This window comes from Epinephelus lanceolatus, chromosome 5, assembly GCF_041903045.1.
Source record: "Epinephelus lanceolatus isolate andai-2023 chromosome 5, ASM4190304v1, whole genome shotgun sequence".
Taxonomy (NCBI): domain Eukaryota; kingdom Metazoa; phylum Chordata; class Actinopteri; order Perciformes; family Serranidae; genus Epinephelus; species Epinephelus lanceolatus.
Genome location: NC_135738.1, coordinates 18,958,894 through 18,986,837, shown reverse-complemented (window position 1 = coordinate 18,986,837; position 27,944 = coordinate 18,958,894). Strand labels below are relative to the sequence as shown.

Genomic DNA, 27,944 nt, shown 5'->3' with positions numbered 1-27,944 from the left:
CCTTGTATCAACAGTTCAGGCTGGTGGTGGTGGTGTAATGGTGTGGGGGATATTTTCTTGGCACACTTTGGGCCCCTTAGTACCAACTGAGCATGGTTTAAACACCACAGCCTACCTGAGTATTGTTGCTGACCGTGTCCATCCCTTTATGACCACAGTGTACCCATCTTCTGATGGCTACTTCCAGCAGGATAAAGCACCACGTCACAAACCTCAAATCATCTCAAACTGGTTTCTTGAACATGACAATGACTTCACTGTACTCCACTGGCCTCCACAGTCACCAGATCTCAATCCAATAGAGCACCTTTGGGTGCAGTGGAATGGTAGATTTGCATCTTCGATGTGCAGCCGACATATCTGCGGCAACTGTGTGATGCTGTCATGTCAATATGGACCAAAATCTCAGGGATGTTTCCAGCACCTTGTTGAATCTGTGACACCAATCTATTAATATTTTGGTCACAAATTTGTTAAAATCCATGTTAGTGAGTGCTGAAAGTGCTGTCAGGTCAAGACCTCTGTGAGGATGAAGATGAGCTTCCCTGAGACCATTTTTGACAGTTTGTGCAGAAATTCTTAAGTTCAGTCAGGAACTCTTTGGTCAAAGAAAACTTTATTTGCATTTGCAGTATTATATTTGGCGATATGGCTCTGTTCTGGGGCCCCTCTGCCTTTTCTTACACAACATGAAAAGTAGGCGCTGGGGTGGAGGCGGGTTGCAAAGCGGCTTGCAGAAGAAGCAGCAACAATAGGCAGGCCAGAGCAGTTTAAACAGGGTGCATAGAAAGGAATCGTGATCTATCAGCTACTCCATCAGTTGATTGGGATGTTTGAGATCAGCTGATGTAGCTGGAATGTGAGCTGAGCTTGACATCCTGCCTGAACTAACACTACGCTCAATTGTGCAGACTAATTGCATCAGCTGTTTGGGTGGCTGGTCTCAGACGGTGAAGATACTGGGTGTGGAGGTCCTGAGCTGGTGTAACTCCTCGTGGTGTGTTATTGTAAGGCTGGTTGGATGTACTGCCAAATTCAGGGAGTCACCATTGGAGACATCTAATGATAGTGAAATGAACATTCAGTTCACGGCCAACAGCTCTGGTGACATTCCTGCAGTCAGCACTATAATGGCCCTAAAATTGTAGCATTTTATTTTGACCATCCCAAGGCAAACCTGTGGTAATGATGCTGTTCAATCAGCATCTTTATATGCCACACCTGCCAGGTGGATGGATTATCTTGGGAAAAGGAGAAGTGCTCACTAACATGGATTTTAACACATTTGCGACCAAAATTTGACAGAAATATATCTATTACGTGCATAAAAAAGTTCACGATCTTTAATTTGAATCTGTGAAAAATGGCAACAAAAACAAAAGCGTTTAAAGTAAAGTATTTTCATTTCATTATTTTCTCCATTAATTAATTAGCTCATAAAATAACAGAAAATTAAAAGAAGTGTTTGGTTTAAATTAAAGTAAGTAGGACTGTATTTACCAAAATTAATCTCTGATATAAACTACTTTCTTTAACATGACTTCCAGTAAAGGCTCTGCTCTCATGACAAATGATTCTTCCTTAATTTGTATTGAAATTATTTATTAAAATGAAATAAATATATATATAAAAAAAAAACAATCTATGCACAGCATATTTCATTAATGTGATATAAAATATTTTAAAAAATATAAAAGCAAAGGCACAGTGGACTCAGACAGAGAGGAAAAAGAACTCAGAAGACTGATATGAGCTTGAACCTGCACCAGCACTGACTGGTCTAGTTCAGGGTACAATAAGGTGCCAGGATCATTTGAGGCACAGATGAGGCTTTGGAACTATAAACATTTTTTTTCAAAGCTGCATGTTTACAGCTAGACTGAAAGGTTGAAAAGGAGTGTATGAGGCCAAAAGAAACAAACAAATATTTCTAGAGCTCTGTGGTGTACCTGAGGTGAGAGGTCATAGGTAGAGAAGTACAAAATGTAGCCACTGCTTCTTTCCCAAAAAATGGCTATAAAACTCAACACTTTTGCTTCAATGTGCAGTTTTACTCATATATAAAAAACACTAACTCGCATTCTTGTTGAGTTTGATGAACAGATTGATGCCACTATTGTGTCATTGTCAGGGTTTGGAAGGTACGCTTCCCTTCACTTGGCATCAAAAGTGGAAACAGCGAGCCTGGCTCTGTCCCAAGGTAACACGATTGACCCATCTGTAACTCTAAACCTCAACAATGTTCATTTACAAGTTAGATCTCCTTTGTTTTCCATTTCTTGGCAGTCTCTACTGGTTGCCTGGCAACATCACAGTGACAACAATACTCCTGGAAATGTCCAGCACATAACTTAACATGAAACTACTGTTGTAATTTGACCCTTTGGTTTTTGTACGGATCAAAGGAAAGAGGTGTAATCTGTTAATGAGTGAGTGCTAGAGGTGCTAATAGGTGGATTTTATTACCTTTGGACAGAGACAAGCTGTTAACAGCTAACTGGCCGTGTCTAGCATTTATACCCAATATACAGACATGACAGTGCTATCAATCTTTTCACCCAACTCATGCCCAACTCACACAACTCTGTAAAACTACTCCTTTAACAAGCTATGAAGGCAAAGGTCCTACATCGTGTAAACATTATACACTGTATTAAAGGCACTATTTGGTGAGCTAACTGAAATCCTCAAGTCATTTCCAAACTCGCCTCCTAACTTCCCTTCCAACCTGCCCTTCACTTGGTCATTTTTGTTGGTAGAACGGACTGTCAAAGCCGCTGTCCTGTTGGCGTTGTCTCAACTCAGAGAACAGAGGCCTGGAACAAACTCCATGCTGCTTCTCACCCTCAGAGCCAGGGGTGGGCTCTCTGTGTGTACCCATTTTTGCATGCTGCAAGTTCAAGGTCTGGGTGTGGGGTGTGTTTTTGGCAATTTCATTGTAAACAGTAAGGTCAGAAACATCCGGAGTGAGGCCAGCAAACTCTCCTAAGTCACTGGCGAATGCGGCGGAGACAGAAAAGGGCTTCACTGGTTCTACTTTCCTCCCTGAGTAAGAGTGTGAAGAAACATGGAAGCCAGTGTCTGAGTCACAACTGGTCATGCTCCAGTCATTCCTTCTCTCGTCTCTGACAGGAGCCTCCTGGATGAGGAACGGTTTGCTCTGTCGCTCTGAGTCGTTGCAGTTGTCTGCTCCCTGCAGGTACATCTCCCTGCTCTTACTCCTCACAGACACATTGACAAACTCGACCTGGGACGGAGAAGCAATCTGTTGGGAAGGTTTGTAAGAGCAGAGGTGTGTGTGATCAGCAGTTTGGGGTTTCAGCGCTGCATCTACTGAGGCCGCCTCCTTCTCAGATGTAGAAATGTCCTGGTGACTCAGAGGTTTTGTCCTCACTGCAGCAGTTTGTTTTTGTTCTGAATCAGCGGAGGACTTTTCCCTGTTGGATCTTCCCTCTGGCCTCATGTCAGGGAGCTCAGTTAGTGTTGACTGGTTCTTGGTGAAACCTGCATTTCTTCCTGGAAGGCAGTCCGCTGTGAACACAGCCGTCAAACAAACAAAATGTTCACACAAAACACAGTTTCCCACCACACTGACACTGTGAAGCAAAAAAGAAACATTATACAGTACACCAGTTCAGCACAGCAGGACTCACTTTGTAAACTGAAGTTCTTTCCAGATTTACTTTTTAAAGGCGTCTCCAGCACTTTAGCCATGGCTGCCAGCTTGCTTGCAGCATTCATTATTTTCTTCTCAGCCCTGTAGAATACAAGACGATCAATACAATTAGCCTGAGGAGCCATGATGAAGCAAGCAAACAAGTTTAGGACGATTATGGCCTCTTGCCCTGTAGTCTTTCCTCCGTCCTCCAGTAACTCCTGCAGACAGGTCAGATAATAGTGCCTCATCTTTCTGGCAGTGTCCTGCCTCTCCCTCTGCACCTCCATGCGGATCATCTCGGCTGCTCGCTCCCGACTCTCCTGAAGGTAACGCAGCATGTCTCCTGCCATGAAAAACCCACAGTTATGATCTGTGCCTTTCACTAGGTACATGCACAAGAAAATGACACCATGAGGTTTGATGCACATTTATACAGACATGCAAACCTGCATCATATTCACAAGTGAGGACGTAACAAATGCATTGTATTGTTCAGGACATCACAGGGGGCTTTTCAGTATGCTAAACTACGCTAACTCGCGTCCTCTCCCCTGACATCACTTAAAACCAATGCAATGGAACCATGGATTTTTAAACTTGTACTCACGTCACTTCCTCACATCTCTCTCTCTCACATCCTCACTGCTAAGATGTGAGGAAGAGACACATTGCCATAATAAAAAGGCACCCACAGTGTCTAGTTCGCTGCACCATCTTTACATAAGTTCTGGTCTCCTTAAATACATAATCCACACAGCTGTATCGAAAACCAGCACCATTACCAACCTCTGATCTTTTCCACAGTCATCAGGTATTGCTGCTTCATCTCCTCGAGGCCTTGCTGGACATTTTGTTGGTGATCAGAACTCCTGTAAGCAGGAACAATTAGTTTGTTGCCATCATTGTATTAAAATTCATTATTACCTGCTGCTGTGAACTGTGTAATGCTATTATCACCATACCCAGTTTCTCACTTAGAGAACTTAACTATTGTCCACTAAAGTCAGGTCTTGTAAATATGAAATAATAAACTTTATTAAAGTAATGTACGGAAGATTTGATGGTTGTTTTTCAGAGCGCTGTAATCACTTATAACAGTGAGTGCACATTCAGCCATTTTAAAGTAACTACTTTGTTTGCCACCCAAACAAAGGAAGCTTACGGAATTTATTTTTACATGTTCAAACATTAAGCTTTCCCAGTTGTTCCCTGTATTTAAATATTTCAGAACTTAACCATATAAATCTTTTGTATATTAAAGAGTCTTAATTATTTTTGGCTTTTTCAGCTTTCTTCACCTATTGAAAATCAAAATCTGTTACAGTCAGGGCTTTGTAAAGAAATAAAACGTATGTAGCCTAAGGGGTCTAGTATGTAGGATTTAGTGGCATCTGGTGGTGAGGTTAGAGATTACAACCAACTAAAACTTCTCCTGCATGCCCAGCGTGTAGGAGAACTACTGTGGCCGACGCGAAAAACCAAATGGCCCTATCTAGAGCCAGTGTTTGGTTTGTCCATTCTGGACTACTGTAGAAACAATACAGGGGACTGTGTGGAGGAGGACCCGCTCCATATGTAGACATAAACGGTTCCTTCTAAGGTAACCAAAACATGATTCTTAATTTCAGGTGAATATACACTAATGAAAACACACAATTATTTACCATTTCTGCCAATATATCCCCCTAAATCCTACACACTGGACCTTTAAAACACAAAGTATCTTTACATTTTACAATTAGCTTATTATGTTGTAGCTCAATCGAAAGTGTAAACTTGGTAACTGTCAAATGCTTTTTGGTAAGGTTTCTGAAGGGATCTCAATGTCAGGGCTGGACATAATGTCTAATAGGACTTGATTTAAATATACTTAAGTAAAAGTCCTGCTTGAGCTAGTCATCATAATGATCACAGCAGACTGGCATATTTAATATGATGGGAGACGTTTGTTGTCCCAAAAATCTATACCACTTTATTCGATGGAAAATCTAAATATGCCCCTAAAATGCAAGATACTTAAAATAAAATACTGAAATGAAGAGACATGGGACAGCATTTGATATAAAAAAATATACATCTGATTATCTTCTGAATAATGTTACATGTAACAATAAACAGAGCAACAATGAACAGCCAGGGAAACAATAATTAATTTAATCTCATTGGACACTGAACACCAAATAAGAAATGATAAAAACAACACCAACCCTGAGGATTCTTGGGCTCTCTTCACCTCCTCTAGCTGCTGCAGGTGTCCTTCCTTTAACTTTTGTGAGCTGCGTTCATGCTCATCTACAAGACACAGATACATCATACGGTGAGTAAATCTGTTTAAATGACACTTAAGGAAACATTTTAAATGCATTAAATACCTTTCAGATGCTGCATGGCTGCTTTGTGCTCTCGAACGCTGTGCTGGAGCTGACGACAGGCTTTCTCCAAGTGTCTCTGGAGCTCCTGGTTCTTCTTCTGCAGCTTACCTAAAGTCTCAATGCACTCCGTCCTGCAGCGAGCCTGCTCCTTCCTTTGCGTCACAGAGCCTGGAAACGGTGGACAATATTATCATGTAAACCTGCTGATGGGCACTACACCATATAGTCTAATAAAAATAATTAACACTGCATGTCATATGGATTTAAGTAGAAAGAGTTTACAACGTCCTGCTTAGTGAAGAGACAATAAGAGTGTATTACTTACTTTCTATTTTGTCGATTTCTCTCTCATGCTGCTCCTGCGTTTTTTTCAACACACGGCTTAGTCTCTCCTCACTTATCTGTGGGGGCACCAATGAAACCATCAAGGGAAAAGCAACTCATAAACATTAAAAGACACAACTTAATAAAACAGCACATTGAGACAAATTACAGTTAAATACTGCAGCATTTAAAACATCGAAGTACTTGAGGCAAGGCTGTTGGCACAATAATAATTTGCTAACCCACAAGTTTATTGCAATGTTTCAACCTACAAGTAAAAACTTGACAAAGACTTTTAAGGTTGGATACTGCATTAATAATTACTTGGAAACTTGCAAAGTTCAGTGTGCCAACAGCCTCTCCCTTTTTTGTTGCTTTTTCCTGCAGCTGTATCAACAATCTTTGCTCTTTGCAGCCTTAATAAATTAATCATTGAGCACAGCCAGTCCTCCTAATTCATATACAGATAAAATCACTATTTTCAGATACATAATAATCTAATCGAAACTCACTTTCGTCCATTCCTTCTTGGCTTGAGATACTGCTCTGTTGACCATGTCTTTGCAGGATGTTTGGATGATGTGCGTTATTGTGCCCTCTGATGTGGCCCCGCTGGTCCTCTTGGTGTCTTCAGTGCCCCACTGATCTGTTCTGGGATCCCTGAGAAGTTGTGACTGGACCTTGGCCAAACCAGTTTGAAGCTCTGCCAGTAATTCATCTCTCACCTGCTGTCTCTGGGCCTGCTCCTTCTCTGCATGCTGACTTCTCCACTCCTCCTCTCGGGCCCTCAGATTCTGCTGTAGCTTGGCCTCCATCTGTAGGAGCAGCTCCTTCTTGTGGAGGTCAGTATCCTCCCTGGTCTGCTGCAAAGCCTGCTCCAGGTTTCTGTGCTGCTCTTGCAGCTTGCTTTGGTACACCTTCTCAGTGCGGGCCTGGATGACAGAGATCTCCCGTTGTTTGTCTCTGTTCCAGGCTGCTCTGGCTCCGGCCAGCTCAGCCTTCAGTAGGGCAGCATGCTCTCTCCTTCCTTGCTCCAGCTGACTCTGGAGAGCTGCCACCTCCTCTTGGAGCTCCTCCACCCTCTGTGTTTCAGAGGTCTGCTCCTCCAGCTGGTTCTTGTGCTTCTTGTGCCACTGCTCCTCTGCGTTCCTCAGGGCCTGGGATACCTGACACATTTAAATCGAGGCACAAACATATTATCAGAAAAGAAAAGCCAGCTGACACATTTACACAAAGATAAAACCGTGTCCTACCTGTTGCTCTGTGTGTTTTTCTAGAAGTTCTTCCCATTTCTCCCTCTCTGCTTGGAGAGAGGTTTGGTATTCTGGTAATGAAGTCAAATCCTCAATCCAGCGATTGTAGGCCCTCGTTACAGCACCTTCAACCTGAAACACCAACACTAAATCTGTCAGCCCTGGTGACGGCAAGATCAGGGTGTCTACAAGTTCAATTTAAGACTTTTTAAATACCTTTTTAAATGACATTTAAGACCAAACTTGCCATGGAAATACCAAAAGCAAAAACATACTCTTTCCAGGTGAACACCTGAATGTGGCTTCAAAATTAATAGAAAGGTAAAACGACACCAATGACACTCTTTATGCTTGCCGCTCTAAGCACAGAAAAATTAAACAAACAAGCTGGCCTTAGTTTATCAATACAGACTCATTGCATTATCTAAATGCCAAGAGGGGGTGAATATAGGGGCATCGCTGCATACAGATGCTGTGTCAAAGTCAGTTCCGCCGTCAAATAGTGTTTCCCTCCTGTTAAAATGACGCTTCCTGTAGCGCCAAAACTGAAAAGTCTCTTAATGGCAGGACTAAAAAAACATTTAAGACCCTGAACTGAACTGAATTTAGGACAGTTTTATACTTGTTAAGGCCTTTAATCAGTACATACAGTACAGGCCAAAAGTTTGGACACACCTTCCCATTCAATGCGTTTTCTTTATTTTCATGACCATTTACATTGTAGATTCTCACTGAAGGCATCAAAACTATGAATGAACACATGTGGAGTTATGTACTTAACAAAAAAAGGTGAAATAACTGAAAATATGTTTTATATTCTAGTTTCTTCAAAATAGCCACCCTTTGCTCTGATTACTGCTTTGCACACTCTTGGCATTCTCTCCATGAGCTTCAAGAGGTAGTCACCTGAAATGGTTTCCACTTCACAGGTGTGCCTTATCAGGGTTAATTAGTGGAATTTCTTGCTTTATCAGTGGGGTTGGGACCATCAGTTGTGTTGTGCAGAAGTCAGGTTAATACACAGCCGACAGCCCTATTGGACAACTGTTAAAATTCATATTATGGCAAGAACCAATCAGCTAACTAAAGAAAAACGAGTGGCCATCATTACTTTAAGAAATGAAGGTCAGTCAGTCCGGAAAATTGCAAAAACTTGAAATGTGTCCCCAAGTGGAGTCGCAAAAACCATCAAGCGCTACAACGAAACTGGCACACATGAGGACCGACCCAGGAAAGGAAGACCAAGAGTCACCTCTGTTTCTGAGGATAAGTTCATCCGAGTCACCAGCCTCAGAAATCGCAAGTTAACAGCAGCTCAGATCAGAGACCAGATGAATGCCACACAGAGTTCTAGCAGCAGACCCATCTCTAGAACAACTGTTAAGAGGAGACTGCGCGAATCAGGCCTTCATGGTCAAATAGCTGCTAGGAAACCACTGCTAAGGAGAGGCAACAAGCAGAAGAGATTTGTTTGGGCCAAGAAACACAAGGAATGGACATTAGACCAGTGGAAATCTGTGCTTTGGTCTGATGAGTCCAAATTTGAGATCTTTGGTTTCAACCACCGTGTCTTTGTGAGACGCAGAAAAGGTGAACGGATGGATTCCACATGCCTGGTTCCCACTGTGAAGCATGGAGGAGGAGGTGTGATGGTGTGGGGGTGTTTTGCTGGTGACACTGTTGGGGATTTATTCAAAATTGAAGGCACAATGAACCAGCATGGCTACCACAGCATCCTGCAGCGACATGCCATCCCATCCGGTTTGCGTTTAGTTGGACCATCATTTATTTTTCAACAGGACAATGACCCCAAACACACCTCCAGGCTGTGTAAGGGCTATTTGACCAAGAAGGAGAGTGATGGAGTGCTGCGGCAGATGACCTGGCCTCCACAGTCACCGGACCTGAACCCAATCGAGATGGTTTGGGGTGAGCTGGACCGCAGAGTGAAGGCAAAGGGGCCAACAAGTGCTAAACACCTCTGGGAACTCCTTCAAGACTGTTGGAAAACCATTTCAGGTGACTACCTCTTGAAGTTCATCGAGAGAATGCCAAGAGTGTGCAAAGCAGTAATCAGAGCAAAGGGTGGCTATTTTGAAGAAACTAGAATATAAAACATATTTTCAGTTATTTCACCTTTTTTTGTTAAGTACATAACTCCACATGTGTTCATTCATAGTTTTGATGCCTTCAGTGAGAATCTACAACGTAAATAGTCATGAAAATAAAGAAAACGCATTGAATGAGAAGGTGTGTCCAAACTTTTGGCCTGTACTGTATGTATGTAAGACATTTTAAGAATCTTAAGGGATCCAGGGTCACCCTGAAGATAGCTGAAAATGTTTGGGAAATAGCATGGTATGCAACATTTAATTCTTGATGCACCACTAATTGTTTTTTTTTTTCATTTCAAATAATGGGGGGATGAATCAGAAAAATCCTCATGTTGTTGTGACATCTAAAACTGTAATGAGTAAAAATCTAAACTGTGTGTGACCTACAATACTAGTGGCATTGGATTGACTCCAATTGTTGCCACTCAAACAAAATGTACAATAAAGCACATTTGGCTAACTAGCACAGGTATTAAAAGAAGAAGAAACCCACTGACCTGTTTGGCCATGTCCTCCAGGTGTTTCTCGTGCAGCTCTTTCTGGGCTTGTTTCTTGGCTTCCTCCACAGCTTTGCGTTTGACTTTGTCAGCTTCTAGTTGCAGCTGCTGTTTCTGGGCGCTGAGCCGGGAGTCCAGCTCCTCAGCGGTAACTGTCACACTGCTGGCATCAGTCTCATCTGCCTGACAGGCTGCCTCAGCAGTCTCTCTGTGCCTCTCTGTTCTGGCCTCCTCCAGCCTCTGGACCCAGGTCTTCTCCATCTGCACAGAGGCATCAAAAACTTTCAGGTCTGATGTAAAAAAAAATCGCAGTTAGGGGGTTGAGGGAGCTGGGCAGTGGAAAATCATACCTGTTTCAATTCCTCCTTCCAAGCAGCCTTGGCTGAAGCTACATGAGAGTTCACCTGCTGCTGGATCTCAGCCTCCTTTTCTTTGGACCAGACAGCTTTGAGCTGGTTTATTGAGGCCTGATGCTGCGCCTCAAGTTCAGCCCGCAGCTTCTCCACAGCTGTGCCACTCTCTTCTCTCATCTTTAGCTGGAAAACAAATAATCAATTTTTCTAAGTTCAGCAGTAACAGCTTTGTGAAATACAGTGTGTAGCAATAAACAAATTGTCAGAAATAAATAGTAGCTTTGTGTCCCAAGTCAAAAGAAAACACTAACTTACTAACGTCAACACACAACAATACCAAATAGTGTACAGTGATCTTTCATACCTCATTTTCCCTGATCAAAGCTTCCTCCTTCTCCCTGTTACGGATGCTTTCTTCAAGCATGTCCTTCTCCGTGCAGACGGATATGTAGCACTCTTGCACACCCAAAATCTTATCATTGGCCTCAGACAGCTGGGTCCTGTGAAGAAGTCATGTACTGTAAATGAGCTGCACAGGTTTACAGATAACGACAGTTTTTAGTAACAGGTGCAGAGGACTTACTGTAACTGTTGGACCTGCTGCTGATGCTGTGCAGTCAGCTGTTCAACTTGAGCATCGTGTTCCAGCATGAGCTCGGTTCTGACCCGGTCCACCACGTCGTCCCTGTACTGCTGATGAATCCTCTCAGCTCTGCATGAACCCACAGAAAAGGGAATTTGTATGAGCACACACTTAGGGATGATTAAAGGTAAAGTATCTGACAGAATCTCATTTTCCTCCTCTGTGCCTTACCTCTGAGCAGCCTCCTGCTTCTCTTGGTCCAGTTCCTGGATCATCTCCCTCATCTTGGTGCACAGCTCCAAGTTGGCAGACCTCACCTTCTCCTCACTCTGTCTCAGCTCCGTGTTCTTCTTCTCTAACACCTAGAGTTTAGACATAACACCACCACCGTTCATGACATAGTCTAAAAACAAAAAATATAATTAATTTCACAAAACCACAACTTACCTCCACTTGTTCCTGCAAGTGTCGTTTGTCTTCCTGTAGTCTCATGAACTCTTTCTGAGACTCTCCAGTTATGTCTAGATGTTTCATCTGACTCGTCTCTCTGACCTGTGAACACAAATACAGTTTGAATTAAAGCAATTTAATCTCTTATCTTGTATTTATGCATTGTCTCATGCTTGTACCACACCATTTACAGGAGCTTTGGTGTCAAAAATTTATTTTTATGCTAACACAACTGGGTAGAAACATGCATGAATAAAACATTTATTAGTTTAATAGTTTTGTCATCTTATCTGAACCAATTTTACCATGTTCTTTTTTTTAATCTACTTAAATCTGAGTAATAGCCATCAGACAGTGTATGCCAGTACAGTGTTAAATGCCATACTCAGCAATGCAACATTAAAACTTGTATCTGATGGTCGTGTAGAGGAGTCCTCACTGAAGAGCAGAGCTTGGCTTCTTCCAACTGGGTCTGCAGCTCGTTCACCTGACCCTGACTGAGCTGGAGCTCCTCCTGCAGCTGACTGATCTTCTGCCGCTTCCCCTTCAAGCTACCCAGACAGCGCTGCATCTCCACTCGCAGCAGCCGCAAAGCTTCATCTTTGGGCAGCTTCGAGTCCGACAGATTAGCCAGGGCAGTTCTGATCAGACAGCAAGGAAAGTCAGATTTTGATTAAAGGGAGTGGTGATATTAAAGAAGAAATATCGCCAGTTTCACAGTATATAAATTGTGGCACAAACAAAATGACACAGAGAAAGGCTCAGAGTTACTGTAATGGTGACAGTGACTGAATAATGACAGTGTACCTGTGAAGTAAGCCATTCTTCCTGTTTACTTTCTTTAATCCTAAATCCACACAGGATTCAGACAGCTGGCTCTCCCAGTCAGTGCTCAGGTCTAAAGCAATGACACCGTGTTTCACAGCAGATTCATACAGAGTGATCTGCTCCTTCAAATCAGCCAGATCCTCCTTTAGGATAAAAATAAAACATGAAAAGTTTAATCAGTCATGTTTAAGCACATCTTTTCTGTATGATTATGCTTTGAGAGGGGTTCTATTATGGGGCAGAATAATCAGAGGGCAAACCTGTAACACTTTGTTCATGTTTTCACTCAGTGCTTTGGCTGATTGAGCCTGTTGGAGTTTGATTTGTATCTGACTCATCTCCTGCACTGCACCTGAAACAAACAGAACCACAACAGAATAGAAACTATGATTTCGATTTGGACAAATTAAAAAGACAACACGTGCTCAGACGTTACTCATTAATGTTTTGGGATTTCTTCGTAACTGAGTTTTAGCAAGTTACAAAAAAGACAAAAAGGGTGGTTGCAGTGTATACTCCAACCTTCACTCACTCGTCTGCAGCAGTTTAGCACATTGTTGTTGACTCTCTTCCAGACGCTGAGTAAGGGCATTAACAACTCTGGCTCTCTCCAGCTGCTCTTCCTCCCTCTGGCGCTCCAGCTGCTTCACCTGCTCTCGTAACCTCTGACCAACATCAATCTGGAAGCAACAACACAAAAACACTGGAGTTTACCATGTCTGCAGGGGACTGCGACTGTATCTCCTGTGACAGTGACACTGCAGACCTGTTCACTCAGAGCCTGAGTTGTGGAGTCAAGCTTCTGCTCCAGTGTCAACAGTGCAGCCTCATGCTGCTCCTTTATGATGGCAAGGTCTCTGTCATGCTGCTGACGTGCTTTGGACAGGGTATCGGAGCGACAAAGCTCCAACATCTGCTGCTTCATGCTGTCCACTGCAGCCTCTGCCACCCTCTGCTTCTTTGTGTTCTGCAAACAAAAGAAAATATTTGAAAAGTTTCAAAAAGCAAATACAAGCAGAATCACTTTGGGTCAGTCTGAGTATGCATATCATAACATTTCAGTGAGGCATTTACATGATTTCATACCAGATTTTCTGATCCTGTTAAGTCAAAAACTGCTTCTGAATACATTAAATAAACTGCTTCATGATTACTGCCTTCTAAGACTTTATATCTTCTCTTTTAGTTTCATAATTCCTAATTACAGACAACCTGATGCATTGCTGAGGAAAGCAACAGTGTGTGTCAGTACAGAGCTTACCTCCTGGTCTCTCTCAGCGAGGACCTGTACTTGCTGCTCCAGTGCCTTCAATTTGTTTTGCATTTGAACCTCTCTCCCTTTGGCCTCTTCAACCAGTTGACTTGATTCCTTTAGACTCACGGCTAGGCCATCCTTTTCATCTATTGATGATAAAAATGACATTAAGTTTCCACAAGCAGCATGATCAGCAAAAGATCAAGGACACAAAAGGCCAGCACAGGACCACTGTGCAGGCCTTTTGACAGCCACAAGGGGGCAGATATACAAGTCAGAAGACATTCTCTTTTATTTCCCTCTGTCTGATGCTACTGGTCGATAGATGACCAGCCCTTTAGCTTTTAATGGTGTATGGGCAAAAACAAAACATATTTGTAAAGCAGAAGTGTCAAAGACAATAGTCAGACATAGTGATAAACTATAAGGTTGTCATCATAACTCCTGAAGGGGCCAAGAATGAGTGATTTATTCATTTCATAGCTAAACTGTTAGCTTTTAAATGCATGTCAGTAAAGAACAATGTATCATAACATGCAGCAACACTAAATTTCAATCCTTGAAGTATCACAAAATCTGTATAATCACATTACTTTACATTGGCTATGCATTGTAATAAAGTGAATAATGATTCCCACCCTTTACTACAGTAGGTGAAACATACCTTTGGCAATTGCAAGCTGATGCTCGATATATCTAATATTACGCTTCGAATCCTCCAGTTTTCGCTCCAAGTCTTCAATTTGCCTCTGCTGAGCCTTGTTTAAAATCTGGAGCTGGGCAAGCTGCTCTCTATCAGCCGTTTCTGAAATACAGCACAAATTAAATTCAAGACATAAATCACTTGCCCCTTACTTAAACAGTGTGAAGATGTTTTAATTTCCAGCAATGCCATTTGAGAGGGTGGGTGCTATACAGTAATAGTGTGAGTGTCAAATTAAGGCTCTTAAAGCCACTTAGCAATGGCAATTAAAATTACACTTTTCATGCAGTCTGGCTGATCAATACAGCTCTTCATAACACAGAAACATAACAGGCAGGCATAACCACAAGATTTGTTTTTACTAAGTCACTTTAGAAACAAAATACTGAACCCAGTGTTTCCTGTCAGATTCTGTGCAGGAGCTCAAATAAATTTGGTTTGTCTCGAGGCTGATGAATCTCAATGGTTAACTGGTTAACTTTGCTGATCTGAAATACTGAGCAATACAACTAACTCTCATGATGTGCTTTACTTAAGTTACTCTGTGGACAGTAGTACAAAAATGAAGTTGTTCTGACAGAGACATGAAAAAGAGTGAGAAAGGGGGATTAAATAAAAGTAATGTCAATCCATATACCAGCTATAAAAACACTTAAACAGTGCACTGTAGCAACAAAACAACTCTTCAGATTCAGATTATTCACCAGGATAAATATGTTCAGCTCGTTCAGGGAATTACTCAACTGACATTTTTAAAAACCTAATTTTTCAATTGTTACTGTGGTTTACATGTCACAGCACCCCTGTGTGCTATTAATCCAGCAACAAAATCAAGACAGTAACACTCACTTTGTGTTGAGTCAAGGAATTCTCTTTGCAGATGGTCAAATTGACCGTCTTGGTGAACAGCCTGTGAGGTAAACATCTTTGGCTGATGGGCAGGATGGTGAGGATTGTAGCTGGCCTTGTGCTGATCCACTCCTCTATCCAACTGTGTAGACTTTAAATTCTGAAGATCAAAACACAAGAAACATAGGAGGTTTGAAAAATAAGCATTGCTGTGTTCAATAAACCAACTCAAAGCTACACAATGACGCTGCCGCCTCTTTTTCAAACACAACAAAACTACAAAATGCTGAACACTGGTGTACTGCCAGATATCAAGATGTTTATTTTAAATTACTAAAGGAAAATGTAAGACAAATTAATGTGTATTCCATACACAAGGAAGTACATTTTAAATCACAGGTATTATTAAAAATATCAGCAATGACATACTCCACTCACTTGAAAATGATTCCTGCCGTTGTTGTGGTCCCCATAGTTTTGATTGTCTCTGCGTCCTCCTTCTCCATTATAAACTACAGCATTATTAGTGTCTTGAGGGTATGGTCTGGACTCATACTCGTCTGCGGAGAAATCATTGGTCTCTGTAGATTTTTCTGTGCCCATGCTGGTGTATGTATAATCTCCCTGGTTGAACTGATGATCCTGGTTCCAGGTGTGAGGCAGAGGTTGACTTTGAGGGTGATGTCCATTGATCTGAACTGCTCCATCCTCATAACCATACTCATCATCAGCATGTTGATCATAGTCATCTTCATAATTCTTTAGAGAGACAGTGACAGTAATTGTGATTTTTTTTTCTTTGGGAGTTCAGAAGACAAAAATCTATCAGTGAAAAGAAATAAACAAACTACCTGTTCATGAGAGGTCGGCCTTGGATGATCGGACCATTGCTGTGTCCATGTGGACTTTGGACTGAGTGGAGAGAGGGGGAAAAGCATAATTACGTTACAGTGCAATCAGGTATGTCTGATTGTTTTAAACCACACTGAGTTCTTGATATCCGAGTTTAGCAATGAGTTAACAGCAACATGTGTGTTACCTGCCACCAGTGTTTTTATTGCTGCAGGTAGAGCACTCCAGCTCTGGGGAGGAGTCTCTGCTATCCTCGAGCATGTCATCGGGCAGGTCGGTGAGCAATTTGTGCAGCTGCAAAAAAAAAAAAAGCACATGGAAATGAGTCACCAAGGTTGCCCCGCAACTGAGTTATGAAGTTATGCAGATAGAAACAAAAACAACACAAAAAAGCAATCACTAACAGTCTGAAAGGCAGAAGGAGTCAGGGGGTACATTTGTGGAGTTTTCCTCTAAAGAGATTCGAAAATAACTTAAAACAAAGTTCTACTGTCTTGAGAGGAAGTCTCAGTGTAGCTCATGAAAACATTCTGCGCAGGTTTTACTATGCATGATCATTTTGTTCTTGTATGTCATTTTCAAGCATGTAGTAATCATTTCAATAAATAATTAGTCATTTATCAAGCAACATTTTCAAAGATTCTCTGTTCAGTAACGAAGGAAATCATTAATTGCAGTCTTAATATTTGTACCGTTTATATAAAATGTGCTAACAATTCTTTTGGTCCATACAATCACACTGAGAAACAAAGAACTGACAAACAACAGTGTATTTTCTATCAGTGCATCTTAGCTGACACAAAACAAGTCAAATCACTCTCTGCATCAGTAACAGACTGACCAGGCCTCCTTTACAACCAGCCATGTGTGATAGAACAAGCAGAGTCAGCTGGACTTACTTCCCACAAGGACTGCTGAATGTTCCTCAAATCCTCCACTGTGTCCACAACCAAAGGACCCATATTATCCCGCTTACACACTTAACAAAGATTGAAAAGACACTCCTGCTTCAGCTGTAACGCCACATGATAACCTACTAGTCTAATCTTTCTGCAGAGAAGACCCTCTGTGTGAAATGTCCAAAACATGCCTGGTATGTTGTCGGCTCCCTGTGGTACTGCTGTGTTTTGCTCCCAGAGAACTCCATTGTTTGGGCAAAACATATAGCAAGATTAACTGGAGCAGAAAGATTCCAATTACCGGTGGCAAACATTTTCCGCTTGACCAACTTGTGTACACTGAATAGGCTATACCAAAGAAGAACAAAATCCATTTGAGAATTAACGGTCAAGGTCCCATTCTTCTCAGTACTGAAGTCCACTGGTAAGACATGCAGAGTTTCTTCATGCTCGCTTCAGTTACTTAACTACAAGTGGAGCTAAGCACAGAAACAAGGTAACCTTAATAGAGAGAAAGTAGGTAAAACTGCAGGGCAGAGCTAGTTTCAGTGTGACACACCTGGAAGGCTGCCTTTTCCTTGAGCCAATAATAGCTCAGGCTCATGGCGCAACAGATTGTAAGTGTGAGTAATAACACAGCATGCCTGTCTAGCTGTGAAGCTGATGGTGCTTGTGGAACTCAGACAGTGCACACCTCAAATGCTTCAGCAAATAAACAACAATGTTAACTAAGAAATACCTGGCAAGTGTAATGTTTAAAAAGGAGTATAAATAGTTTTCAGTGTTCTGCATATATGCGTTATCACTGAGGTAGAGACAAGTAATGCCTAGGGCAGTGCACATACCACGGGTTAATGTTCTATAATTCAAGCATGCCCTGGATATTTCCTGTCGTCTGATATGTTGCATAACTGATGTTGATATGTATCACCAGGAAACCAGCAGGAGCTCAGACAATAAGAATGCCTTTAATAACACTGGCAGGTAATACAACAACTGGACAGGTGTTTAACACATCTGTAACCCAAAGTCTGTCCACAAAACGTTATAGTTCTGTGATTAAGTGTCTTACCTCTTGCTCCCTTGCATAGTCCTCTTGGTCGTATTCCTCTTCATCATGCTGTGTCTGAAGAGCAGCACTATCAAAATCAATAGACATGATGCAGATCCTGAGTTTCACAGAGCAGGGTACCCTGTGAAAAGAGGTGCACAAACAAACGTTACGGAAACAGGAAACGAAATTGTTACGTTTAATGTTGGCGTTAAATGGTCAGCATTAAGTTAACGTTAGCCAACGTTTATAGTACTAGTTAGCTAAAAGTTAAAAGCACTGATAAAGACCACTTAAAACAAACACATAACGCTAGCTTACCTGTTTGTATGAATGGGACAAACGTCTCTTCAGGTGGGTTGTTTATTCCGTTATTTGAGCGACGTTATTAACTAACAGTTAAGTTAGCCACATACAGTACTGTTTACATTACAAAGCACTGACGCTAGCTAGCTAACTAGCGTTAGCGTGGCAATGTTAGCTTGCCTTAGCAACAGCGAGGCCGACGAAAGTTTAAAAACGAGCTGGCCATACTTTGAAGCCCTTCCGTCAAATACGTTTGATCAAATATGTAGATTCGCTAGCAAACAAAACGGTTGGCACCAGTTTTAGGCAAAGCTGAAACGTTTGAACTATGTGTGGTAACTTATAAAGCTAGCTCCGGCTAGCCGCTTGGACGTCCTCTTTAAGAGCAGCGGACTCGCCCACTTTGAAAACTCGCGCGCACTAGCAGCGCCAAATCACTGCAGTCAGAACGAATGTACGCTACATACTATGATTTTATATCACTATAACTGACTTTATGTCACTAACAGACGCACATACTCGTTTAATGTCCACTCTTGCAAACAAACAATGCATAATAGAAAGGGTAAAGCTGTTTCTTAATATTATTTATGTTGCTGCTGCCAGTCCCGGAACTAGCCATGGCGCTTCCGTGGTAACAGCGCGTGTAGAACTGTGGGAAGTGTAGTCGCTGTGTTACCTCGGAAAGGAAGCAAACACCACCAGCCGCTAAGTAGCATGGTATAAAACACACAAGAAACACTGAAAACTAAAAACAAATATTTCTTTAAATATTGCTTCATGATAAAAAATAAAAAGGTCACATATTAAAACAGAGCAACATGCTATTAATTGGTAAGTACTCGAAAATCTGTGACTACAAGCAAACGTTCTGCCTTCATCTTACCATACAAACTGCAGAACATATACACATAAAGTCACAATGTTTGACAACTGAAGATTAAAAATGCATTTCGTGTGTTTCTCTTGCCAACAACTGGAAAAAAGAAGCCACGGATGGTCTACAATGGCCATCCATAATCACAGCAGTAGTAGGCCTATGTGCATAACCTCTGTATTTTTTTGAGACGTGGTTTGGTTTTCTTTATCACAAGAGCCTTATTGATGTAGATGCACTTGTACACAACTTGTGTCTCGGAAACAACATTTAGGTCACATTATAAGCAGTAAAAAAAATCCTGAGGTTTCTAAAAAAAATTCTACACTAATATTATGTTCCCATCTTGTGGTCAAACAGTGACATGGCACCAGTGTCCCATAGTGAAGTATTGAACCATCATCCCATGAGGAATTCAGGGGGTCAATATTTAAATTGCACAATTTTGCTTTTAAATGCATACAATTTTAAAATGATAAGATAAATTAATCTAAATCTAAAATTAATCTAAATCTAAAATTCTTATTTTTTTTTAGATTTCTTTTAACATCCTTATTCAAAACATAACAGCAGTAACACAACATAAGACAAATATGGGAACTTTGTGCAAACCAGTTGATATTAATCTGATATAAATGTATATTGTGACGTCATCGATACACTCTACAGCCTATGTGTTTAACCACGCCCCCTGTCCACACACTTCCGTGTTTTCACCGCTACAGCCTGAACTGTTTCAGAGTCAGCTCCTCCGTTACAAACGGGAACTTAACACGTCTAAACTGAGCCGAACTCATGTTTTAAGAACTGACCGCAGGTCAGCGGGCTCGGTGTCCCGGATCCTCTTGTGACAGTCAGCTGATCGCGTCCAGGACCTGCAGAAAGCTGTGAGCTCTCCTGTCTGACAACAAGCAGTCCAGGCGTAGTTACTTTTAACAGGTAGAAATGGCCACAAACCCACCCAAGTTAAAGGTCGCGATTGGCGCTAATGAAAGGTGAGTAGCAGAGAGATTTACTGATTGTCAGTGAGACAGAGACAGAAGGAAATGAATGTGATTCTCACTTAATTTCTTTATTTGTAATTCTCTACAGGCTGCAAAACCTGAAAAATACTTTTGAAACAAAGTATGGAGAATCTCCTCTCTTCTATGCATGTGCACCCGGAAGAGTCAACCTAATAGGTAATTTAATTTCATACATTAGGGTTTAGTTAGTTACTTAGTGAGTCAAGACAGTTGGCTGGCAATGAAAGCATATTTGGCTGATGTTTCTGTATTTGTCCCAGACACAGCAGACCTCAAAGAACAAATGTTAGGCTCCTTAAACCTGCTGAGTTGTCTGCTGACAACGTTTTTCTAGTCACGTTTGCTCACCGGCCACTTTATTAACTGGTGACTGTGGAGGCCATTGGAGTACAGTGAACTCATTGTCATGTTCAAAAAACCAGTTTGAGATGATTTGAGCTTTGTCACATGGCGCGTTATCCTGCTGGAAGTAGCCATCAGAAGATGGGTACACTGTGGTCATAAAGGGATGGACACGGTCAACAACAATACTCAGGTAGGCTGTGGTGTTGGTGCTCAGTTGGTACTAAGGGGCCCAAAGTGTGCCAAGAAAATATCCCCCGCACCATTACACCACCACCACCAGCCTGAACTGTTGATACAAGGCAGGATGGATCCATGCTGTCATGTTGTTTACACCAAATTCTGACCCTACCATCTGAATGTTGCAGCAGAAATCCAGACTCATCAGACCAGGCAACGATTTTCCACTCTGCTATTGTCCAGTTTTGGTGAGCCTGTGTGAACTGTAGCCTCAGTTTCCTGTTGTTAGCTGACAGGAGTGGCACCTGGTGTGGTCTCCTGCTGCTGTAGCCCATCTGCTTCAAGGTTGGACGTGTTGTTGCTTCAGAGATGGTCTTCTGCAGACCTTGGTTGTAACCAGTGGTTATTTGAGTTACTGTTGCCTTTCTGTCATCTTGAATTAGTCTGGCCATTCTCCTCTGACCTCTGGCATCAACAAGGCATTTTCTTTTTTCAGACCATCCTCTGTAAACCCTAGAGATGGTTGTGTGTGAAAATCCCAGCAGATCAGCAGTTTCTGAAATACTCAGACCAGCCCGTCTGGCACCAACAACCATGCCATGTTCAAAGTCACTTAAATCACCTTTCTTCTTTATTCTGATGCTCGGTTTGAACTTCAGCAGGTCGTCTTGACCATGTCTACATGCCTCAGTACTCTGAGTTGCCACTTGATTAGCTGATTAGCTATTTGGGTTAACGAGCAGTTGAATAGGTGTAACTAATAAAATGGCTGGTGCTCCAAAATATTCTTAAGAGATGAATGGTCTCTGCTAATAATGATCATTTTCTTCTAATCTGTCATATATAACAGGAGAGCACATCGACTACTGCGGCTACTCTGTCCTTCCGATGGCCATTGAGCCAAACATCCTGGCAGCTGTTTCAGTGAACTCTTCAGGGAAAATCACTCTGGCCAACACAAATCCTCAGTACAAGTAAGACTTGGACCCTTTTATTATTGTTGAATATTAACATTGTGCTTGTGTAGTTAACTCAGGAGCTTAAAACACACGTTCATGTCATCATGTGTTTGCAGGGATTTCACCGTGTCGTGTTCAGAGGACATCGCCATAGACAGAGAGAACCCAAAGTGGCATTATTACTTTCTCTGTGGAGTAAAAGGTATTCAGGTACGATCAAGATAGTCTTTATTCATTACAGTTTAGTATAAAATTCTGTAGTAAATTAAAGGGATCAACCTTCCTGCTGTTTTGTTACAGGAGAAGTTTGGGATCACTCCTTTAGCCGGGATGTCCTGTGTCGTAGATGGGACCATTCCTCCGAGCTCCGGCCTCTCCAGCTCTAGTGCCTTAGTTTGTTGTGCAGGGCTCGTAACAATGGAGGCAAATCAGAAGTCACTCACAAAGGTAAATGCTTTACAATACAAGAATTTCCGGCACAGTTTTTATCATTTCAGATGCTCTGTTCAGTCCTGTTCTCATTGTTCTCTGTAACCCTTAAGGTGACGCTGGCTGAGATATGTGCCAAAAGTGAGCGCTACATTGGCACAGAGGGAGGCGGCATGGACCAGTCTATCTCATTCCTGGCAGAGAGAGGAACTGTACGTCCCTTTTCTTACATTACATTTTGTCACACAGGTTGTACAGGTTGATGAGGATCATTTGTTCATCCAAACTATTAACACACTAAAGATACATCTGGAAGAATGCAAGGACAAATGTATGTTTGATTGGTGTAAAGTACCTACCATACAAGGAGTGACTTGAACAGTCACCACTTGTTTTAATACTTCTTTTTTTTAATTGTGTGTCAGGCAAAGCTGATCGACTTCCAGCCTCTGCGAGCCACTGATGTCAAGCTCCCAGATGGGGCTGTGTTTGTGATCTCCAACTGCTGCGTGGAGATGAACAAAGCTGCTTCTTCTCACTTTAACATCCGTGTGGTGGAGTGTCGAATCGCCACAAAGGTACAGTGATCCTGTCTGGAGGTTTTCAACCTGATTCTTGGGGGGGGGGGGGGGGGGGGTGTAAAAGATGATTCATGGCTAATATTTCAAATGGCAGTCCTTATGTTAGAGCTTCAGTAAATATGGGTGTTAATATTAATACAGTTAAGGTGGAGAGACAGGTAAATAATCTCACATCTGGGTTGGTGTGTGTTCTCAGATGCTGGCCCAGGCGCGAGGTCTGGACTCGAGCAGCTTGTTGAAGCTGGTGCAGGTTCAGACGGAGCTGAAGGCCTCCCTGGAGGAGATGCTGGCTCTGGTGGATGAGGTGTTGCATCCTGAGCCATACAGCCGAGAGGAGATCTGCAAGGCGCTTGGCATCACCTCCGAGCAGTTTTCCACAGAGCTGCTGAGCGCCAACACTCAGCACGGTGAGAAACAGTACACAGAAACATCTCTGTGCTTTTATATCTCAGAATAATAGAAGAACAGAATAATATCACAACCAAGCAGGAAGTTTGACACGACCTGACAAATATCTGCCTCTCCACCTCTCTCAGTGACACAATTTAAGCTCTACCAGCGAGCCAAGCACGTGTACGGTGAAGGTGCACGGGTGCTGCAATTTAAGAGTGTGTGTGACTCTGCGCCGTCCGACTCCATACGGCTACTGGGAGACCTGATGAACCAGAGCCATGAAAGCTGCAGAGACCTGTATGAGTGCAGCTGCCCTGAACTGGATCAACTGGTGGACATCTGTCTGTGAGTATACAGCTTACTCCTGTTACAGACTCAGGAGGACATAATCATCATGTCCTGAGTCCTAAATCCAATAATTGATGGGGTAAAATGAAATATGAACCAGTGCAGTTTTAGACAACCAACAAATGCTCCTCCTGCTGGCCCTAACGGCAAGTTTGCAAGTTCCTGTTTGGCTCGCAGACTTTACAATGTGACGACACATGGATTTTAAAATAATTTTTACAAATATGTAAATGCTACATGGATCAAAAATTCATTATGAAAGAGTCATAACTGTTCTTGTTTGCAGTTTTAGGTGATCTGTCAAGTTTTACAGACGTCTATTTTACAGCAGTGGTCTATGGGGAAAATGCTTTTTGGGCCGCAGGGGATGTTTTTTTAGCTGCACGTGGCCACTGGGAATAATTGGAAGCAAGGCCGAGCTGTGTTCCTATGGGCCTGAACAGCACACAGTGACATTCCCATCAGCCTCAGTTTGTGTTTAGTGCTAATAAGCATATGGATGCTAACATGCTAAACTAAAATGGTGAACATTGTAAATATTATACCTGCTTAATATCAGCATGTTCGCATCAATGTTAGCATTTAGCTCAAAGCACAACTGTGCAAAACTACAGCCTCACATTGAAAAGCAACTTGGATATAAACTTTATGTGTATATTTAGTGCTGGCTGGTTGGTCATACATGTACAGTATCCCTGTGTACACTGGATTCAGAAATATCATCTTTACTGAGTTCCTGACTTAACGCCTCTTTCTTGTTTCTCTTGGTGACAGGAAGTCGGGGGCAGTGGGCTCCCGACTGACAGGAGCAGGTTGGGGTGGCTGTGCCGTCTCCATGGTTCCCGAAGAGAAGGTGGCGTCTTTCTTACAGGCAGTGAGCGAGGCCTACTACCGCCCCGATCCACGCAGAGCAGCGATGGAAAAACAGAGTTTGTTTGTGTCAAAGCCGGGCGGGGGAGCTGCAATCTTCCTCGAGGAGTGAAATGCATCATCCATGTTTGTTTATACAGCAATTATTCATTCAAATACACTGCAGCTCTGGGGAAACAAATGACGCATGTTTACACAGACTCTTGATTCTGAAGTCAAATGCAAATCTCTCTTTGTTTTTACATTTTACCTCTTTACATTGTATTCTGGAATGTAAGTGATGAAAAAGGGAATATGTTTTTTTGTGTCTTAAATCATGAAGGCTTTTGTAATAAATTGATTTTGTACCGTACAATCACCGTCTAACTGTCCACCTCAGAAAAGAGACGACGACAAATAAAATAACAATCACGTTTAATTTGTGCTGCTGTATAAAATCCATCCATCCATTTTCTTTTTACATTTTACACATGAACATAATGTAGCTCATAAGGGCAAAGACAGAAGAAATAAATAAGCTGAATATTTTCAGGTTTTACATGTGCTTCAGAAGTAGTGATTATGGGAGCAGCATCACTTCGACATGTTTAATCTGGCTGTTACAGTGTGTCGGGGTTGTGCTGTGTTCAAGATGTGAGAGCCGCGTAGAAATCAGTGTAGAAAAGTCCTGATTGTAAGACCACACGCTGGGCTGCAGCTCCTGCACAGGAGCAATTTTCACATCATTAGAGAGCAGTGGTGGTGGTGGAGGCTTGGTGGTCTAAGGCACACTGTACTGTACTGAATGTACCTGCAGCATAAAATCTGTTCAGGGACTTTTATCACATCGTACCTCACCCAGACAATTTTCCCCTTTTACTTGTTATGGTTAAATATGGACTAAAAACTTAATAGAAGAGAGGATGTAACTGTTGTTGGTTTGAATACCTGAGCTTTTTAAAGCTAATCTCCACTTTTTTATGCTTTATTCATTCTCTTTATGTTGGGAAAAACCAAATTAAATCAGCCGTCACGTTTGGAGTTTGATAATGATCATTCAAATGTTGCACAGCAACTGTGCATTGCTTTAACTGAGTGATAAATCAGTATTTTGAACTGGATTTTTTTAAGGATATCAGATTCAAGCCATGCATTCCAGCTCACACATTTGTTTGAATAAACTCAAGCCAGAGGAGCTGTTGAATATCAAATAAGAAAGCTTGATCGTTAACAGGAACCATACAAGGCACAGCACAGGGCGAACAGAGAGATACTGTTTATTGGCAAAATAAGGAGTCAGTAAAATGTATTTAACGTGGAAATAGACATGTTTTTTGCACTTTTTGTGAATGTTAATTACACTATGCAATGGCTATAGAATAATGAGACCATCTGTGTTTTGATTGGTTCCCTGTAAGGATGGGTTCCCTATTCTGTCTGCCACCGGGTACGATCTCCCAGAAAAAAGAAGGCTAAATTTATGCCGCAAAGGAAGTACAGTGTGTCAACCACTGCGGAAACACAACAGGAAGACAATTTGTTTTTCCCGGTTGCCATCAGTAGCTATCTCTTGATATTTAAAAAGTTGTCAGCTTCCACTTTAAATCACTAACTAAGTTGTGCTTATCGTCATATTTAGCAGCTTTGTATCAGTATTTACAGAAACACTTGTGTTTAAGCACTTAAGATGTAGGGTAAGAGGAGAGTTTTAGTGCATAGGCTTTACAGACGGAGGTCTATTTAAGTTTGTTGTACTAGTGCTCAAGGTTACCTTTATTTATGCCCGTCATTTATATGTTATTATTTTTGTGACAGCTAAAGCTTCATCTAAAATGGGTAGTATTTTTGGAAGTGAGGTTGTATGGGGTACTTATGCGTAGTCTATAACCTACAGTAGATGTCAGTTGGCACACCCCCAGTTTGGAGAAGCAATGTACTGCTGTGGAGGGGGTTAGCATTAAAACATGTTTTAGTCACTTAAAAAAGTCCCATCTAAATAAATAAATATCAGTTATGGTGTACGCTATATTGAGAGTATTTTCAGCGCTTCACCTTTCCGTCAGCCCGTTGTGACGGGGAATTCGTTAGTTTCTTAGTGAAGTTCTTCATCCATGCTCTCGTCAAAGCAACCAGACTCCATTGACAAAAACAGTATTTTTAATGCACTGAGCACGAGAGCTGCTGGTCTACTGCTGCCTCGATCAGTAAGTCAGTTTGTGTTATTGTGTTACTTTGGTGAATCTGAACTAACCTTTTTAAACTCCAAAGTCACACAATAACACAAACACACTAACTGTTCAATGCAGTGATAAACCAGCAGCTCCTTTGTTCAGCAATATTAAATCACTGTTTTTCTCAATGGAGTCTGGCTTTGAAGAGAGTGATGTAATGACTTCATTTTACAGTTGGAAATCACTGTCTGACAGAAAGGTAAAGCAGTGAAAATACTCTAAATATAGTATACTTAAACTGATACTGATTTTTTTTTTAGGTGGGACTTTATTTCAGGTGGCTAAAATACATTTTGTTGCCGACCCATCCACAGCAGTACACTGCTTAGCTTCCATGTCGGACTCCCACCTGCTTCTCCAAACTGGGGGTTTGCTGACTGACATCTACTGTATGTAATATACTGTCTATGGATAAGTAACTCATACAACCCCACTTCAAAAAGATTGAACTATCCCTTTAGGTATCCCAAACTTTCACTATTTATCAGAAACGTACATGCCATTAAAATAATATTGAGTAAATGCACCAACCACTTAAAGATCAACTTGGATCGGTTGATGCAGGAGGACAAATATTTCTTTAATTTTGGCAACTCATGCATAATGTTGTCCTGAGATTTCCAAGCTGTTGCACATTAAACAAATGTCTGTGTGGACTTTATGTGTTTTCAATCAGCTGGCTTTTGTTTTAGATAGCCTAAGCATGTTTGGATTGGCCTTTAACATTCGACAGAGTATATGTGACCCAAGTTCATAAAAAATATGAGGTACACCTGTGTAGTTGGATTTGAGGACTTTGAAGGACACTCATACCTTCTGCTCAGTCTGTGGGATCCATGCTCACGGTATGCTGTAGTATAATACACTATCTGTCTGTCAGGTCTGGTTCAGTCTGTGTGCTGCTGAGTCTGTTTTGCTCTGCTGCTGCTTTCTGGTGCTCCTGTACTTTCATCAGGGACGCAGGAGACTTCGTTCTTTCTCTTCAACATGTTTTCTATCCATGAGGAGCTGTGCGGGGTTCTTCCAGGGGAGCAAGCAGACGACACTGTGCTCATCCTCATGTTTTTGCCTGAAGTAATCAGCTCTCCGTAGCCCTGTTGGTGGGAGAAGGCATACGCAGAGCGGCGGGAGCTCGTTCTGCGTACTCGCCTCAAGTTCTGCTCCTGAGGTCCTTGTTTCTTTCTGGACTGTTGGAGATGACGAACCTGTTAAAATACAGCAGTGGTGGGAGAAGTACTTAGATTTTTTTCACTTAAGTATAAGCAGTGGTGTAATGTATTGAAGTACATTTATTAAAGTACTGTACTTAAGCATCATTTTGAGATATTAGTACTTAAGTGGTACATTTGTTGTATTAGTACAGATTACACTACCCAGCAGAAT

General features: G+C 41.8%; 3 protein-coding genes and 1 long non-coding RNA gene across 9 annotated transcripts in view; 2 read left to right on the top strand and 2 right to left on the bottom strand.

Moving 5' to 3' along the window:
• Positions 1-1,585: 1,585 nt before the first annotated feature.
• On the bottom strand, positions 1,586-18,946 carry cep152 (centrosomal protein 152). Of its 6 annotated transcripts, none has more exons than XM_078167813.1 (28): positions 18,363-18,945; positions 18,063-18,183; positions 16,279-16,385; positions 16,091-16,151; positions 15,669-15,998; positions 15,240-15,399; positions 14,352-14,492; positions 13,694-13,833; positions 13,199-13,399; positions 12,965-13,112; positions 12,693-12,784; positions 12,412-12,575; positions 12,044-12,245; positions 11,602-11,706; positions 11,386-11,516; positions 11,155-11,283; positions 10,936-11,071; positions 10,569-10,754; positions 10,219-10,479; positions 7,608-7,739; positions 6,867-7,520; positions 6,356-6,431; positions 6,031-6,198; positions 5,866-5,950; positions 4,445-4,527; positions 3,845-4,001; positions 3,654-3,757; positions 1,586-3,531 (listed from the first exon to the last, which is right to left on the bottom strand). In XM_078167813.1, exons 2-28 carry the CDS (start codon positions 18,147-18,149, stop codon positions 2,744-2,746), a joined length of 5,028 nt encoding a protein of 1,675 aa, XP_078023939.1. In that variant the 5' UTR covers positions 18,150-18,183; positions 18,363-18,945; the 3' UTR covers positions 1,586-2,743. The 6 variants fall into 6 exon arrangements, with proteins under 6 accessions (XP_078023939.1, XP_033491840.2, XP_078023936.1 ...); XM_033635949.2 differs by having other exon boundaries at positions 15,678-15,998; XM_078167810.1 differs by having other exon boundaries at positions 3,654-4,001; positions 18,363-18,946.
• LOC144463464 (uncharacterized) lies at positions 5,232-13,141 on the top strand. The gene is made up of 3 exons (XR_013491611.1): positions 5,232-5,975; positions 6,922-7,196; positions 13,008-13,141. It is a non-coding gene; the product is annotated as an uncharacterized LOC144463464 (long non-coding RNA).
• Positions 18,947-19,935: 989 nt separating the features above from the next.
• galk2 (galactokinase 2) lies at positions 19,936-24,769 on the top strand. Its single transcript, XM_033634410.2, has 10 exons — positions 19,936-20,219; positions 20,317-20,405; positions 21,622-21,745; positions 21,847-21,940; positions 22,031-22,177; positions 22,273-22,371; positions 22,585-22,737; positions 22,937-23,147; positions 23,277-23,478; positions 24,256-24,769. Exons 1-10 carry the CDS (start codon positions 20,170-20,172, stop codon positions 24,461-24,463), a joined length of 1,377 nt encoding a protein of 458 aa, XP_033490301.2. The 5' UTR covers positions 19,936-20,169; the 3' UTR covers positions 24,464-24,769.
• The window catches only part of atp8b4 (ATPase phospholipid transporting 8B4), a 23,873-nt gene continuing 20,676 nt past the window's right edge, over positions 24,748-27,944 (bottom strand). Inside the window, exon 28 of the mRNA XM_033634510.2 lies at positions 24,748-27,766. Within this exon, the coding sequence (XP_033490401.1) occupies positions 27,449-27,766 (318 nt within the window). The 3' untranslated portion in view covers positions 24,748-27,448. The remainder of the gene's footprint in view (positions 27,767-27,944) is intronic.

Bases quoted from the DNA above. Each gene is read 5' to 3' on its own strand.
- cep152 (XM_078167810.1), bottom strand. From the start codon at position 18,149: ATGTCTATTGATTTTGATAGTGCTGCTCTTCAGACACAGCATGATGAA. The intron at 13,113-13,198 runs GTCTGCAGTGTC...TGTTGCTTCCAG, and splicing joins CTCAGGCTCTGAGTGAACAG to ATTGATGTTGGTCAGAGGTT. The intron at 6,199-6,355 runs GTAAGTAATACA...CACCGTTTCCAG, and splicing joins AGAAATCGACAAAATAGAAA to GCTCTGTGACGCAAAGGAAG.
- galk2 (XM_033634410.2), top strand. From the start codon at position 20,170: ATGGCCACAAACCCACCCAAGTTAAAGGTCGCGATTGGCGCTAATGAA. The intron at 20,220-20,316 runs GTGAGTAGCAGA...AATTCTCTACAG, and splicing joins GCGATTGGCGCTAATGAAAG to GCTGCAAAACCTGAAAAATA. The intron at 21,746-21,846 runs GTAAGACTTGGA...ATGTGTTTGCAG, and splicing joins AACACAAATCCTCAGTACAA to GGATTTCACCGTGTCGTGTT.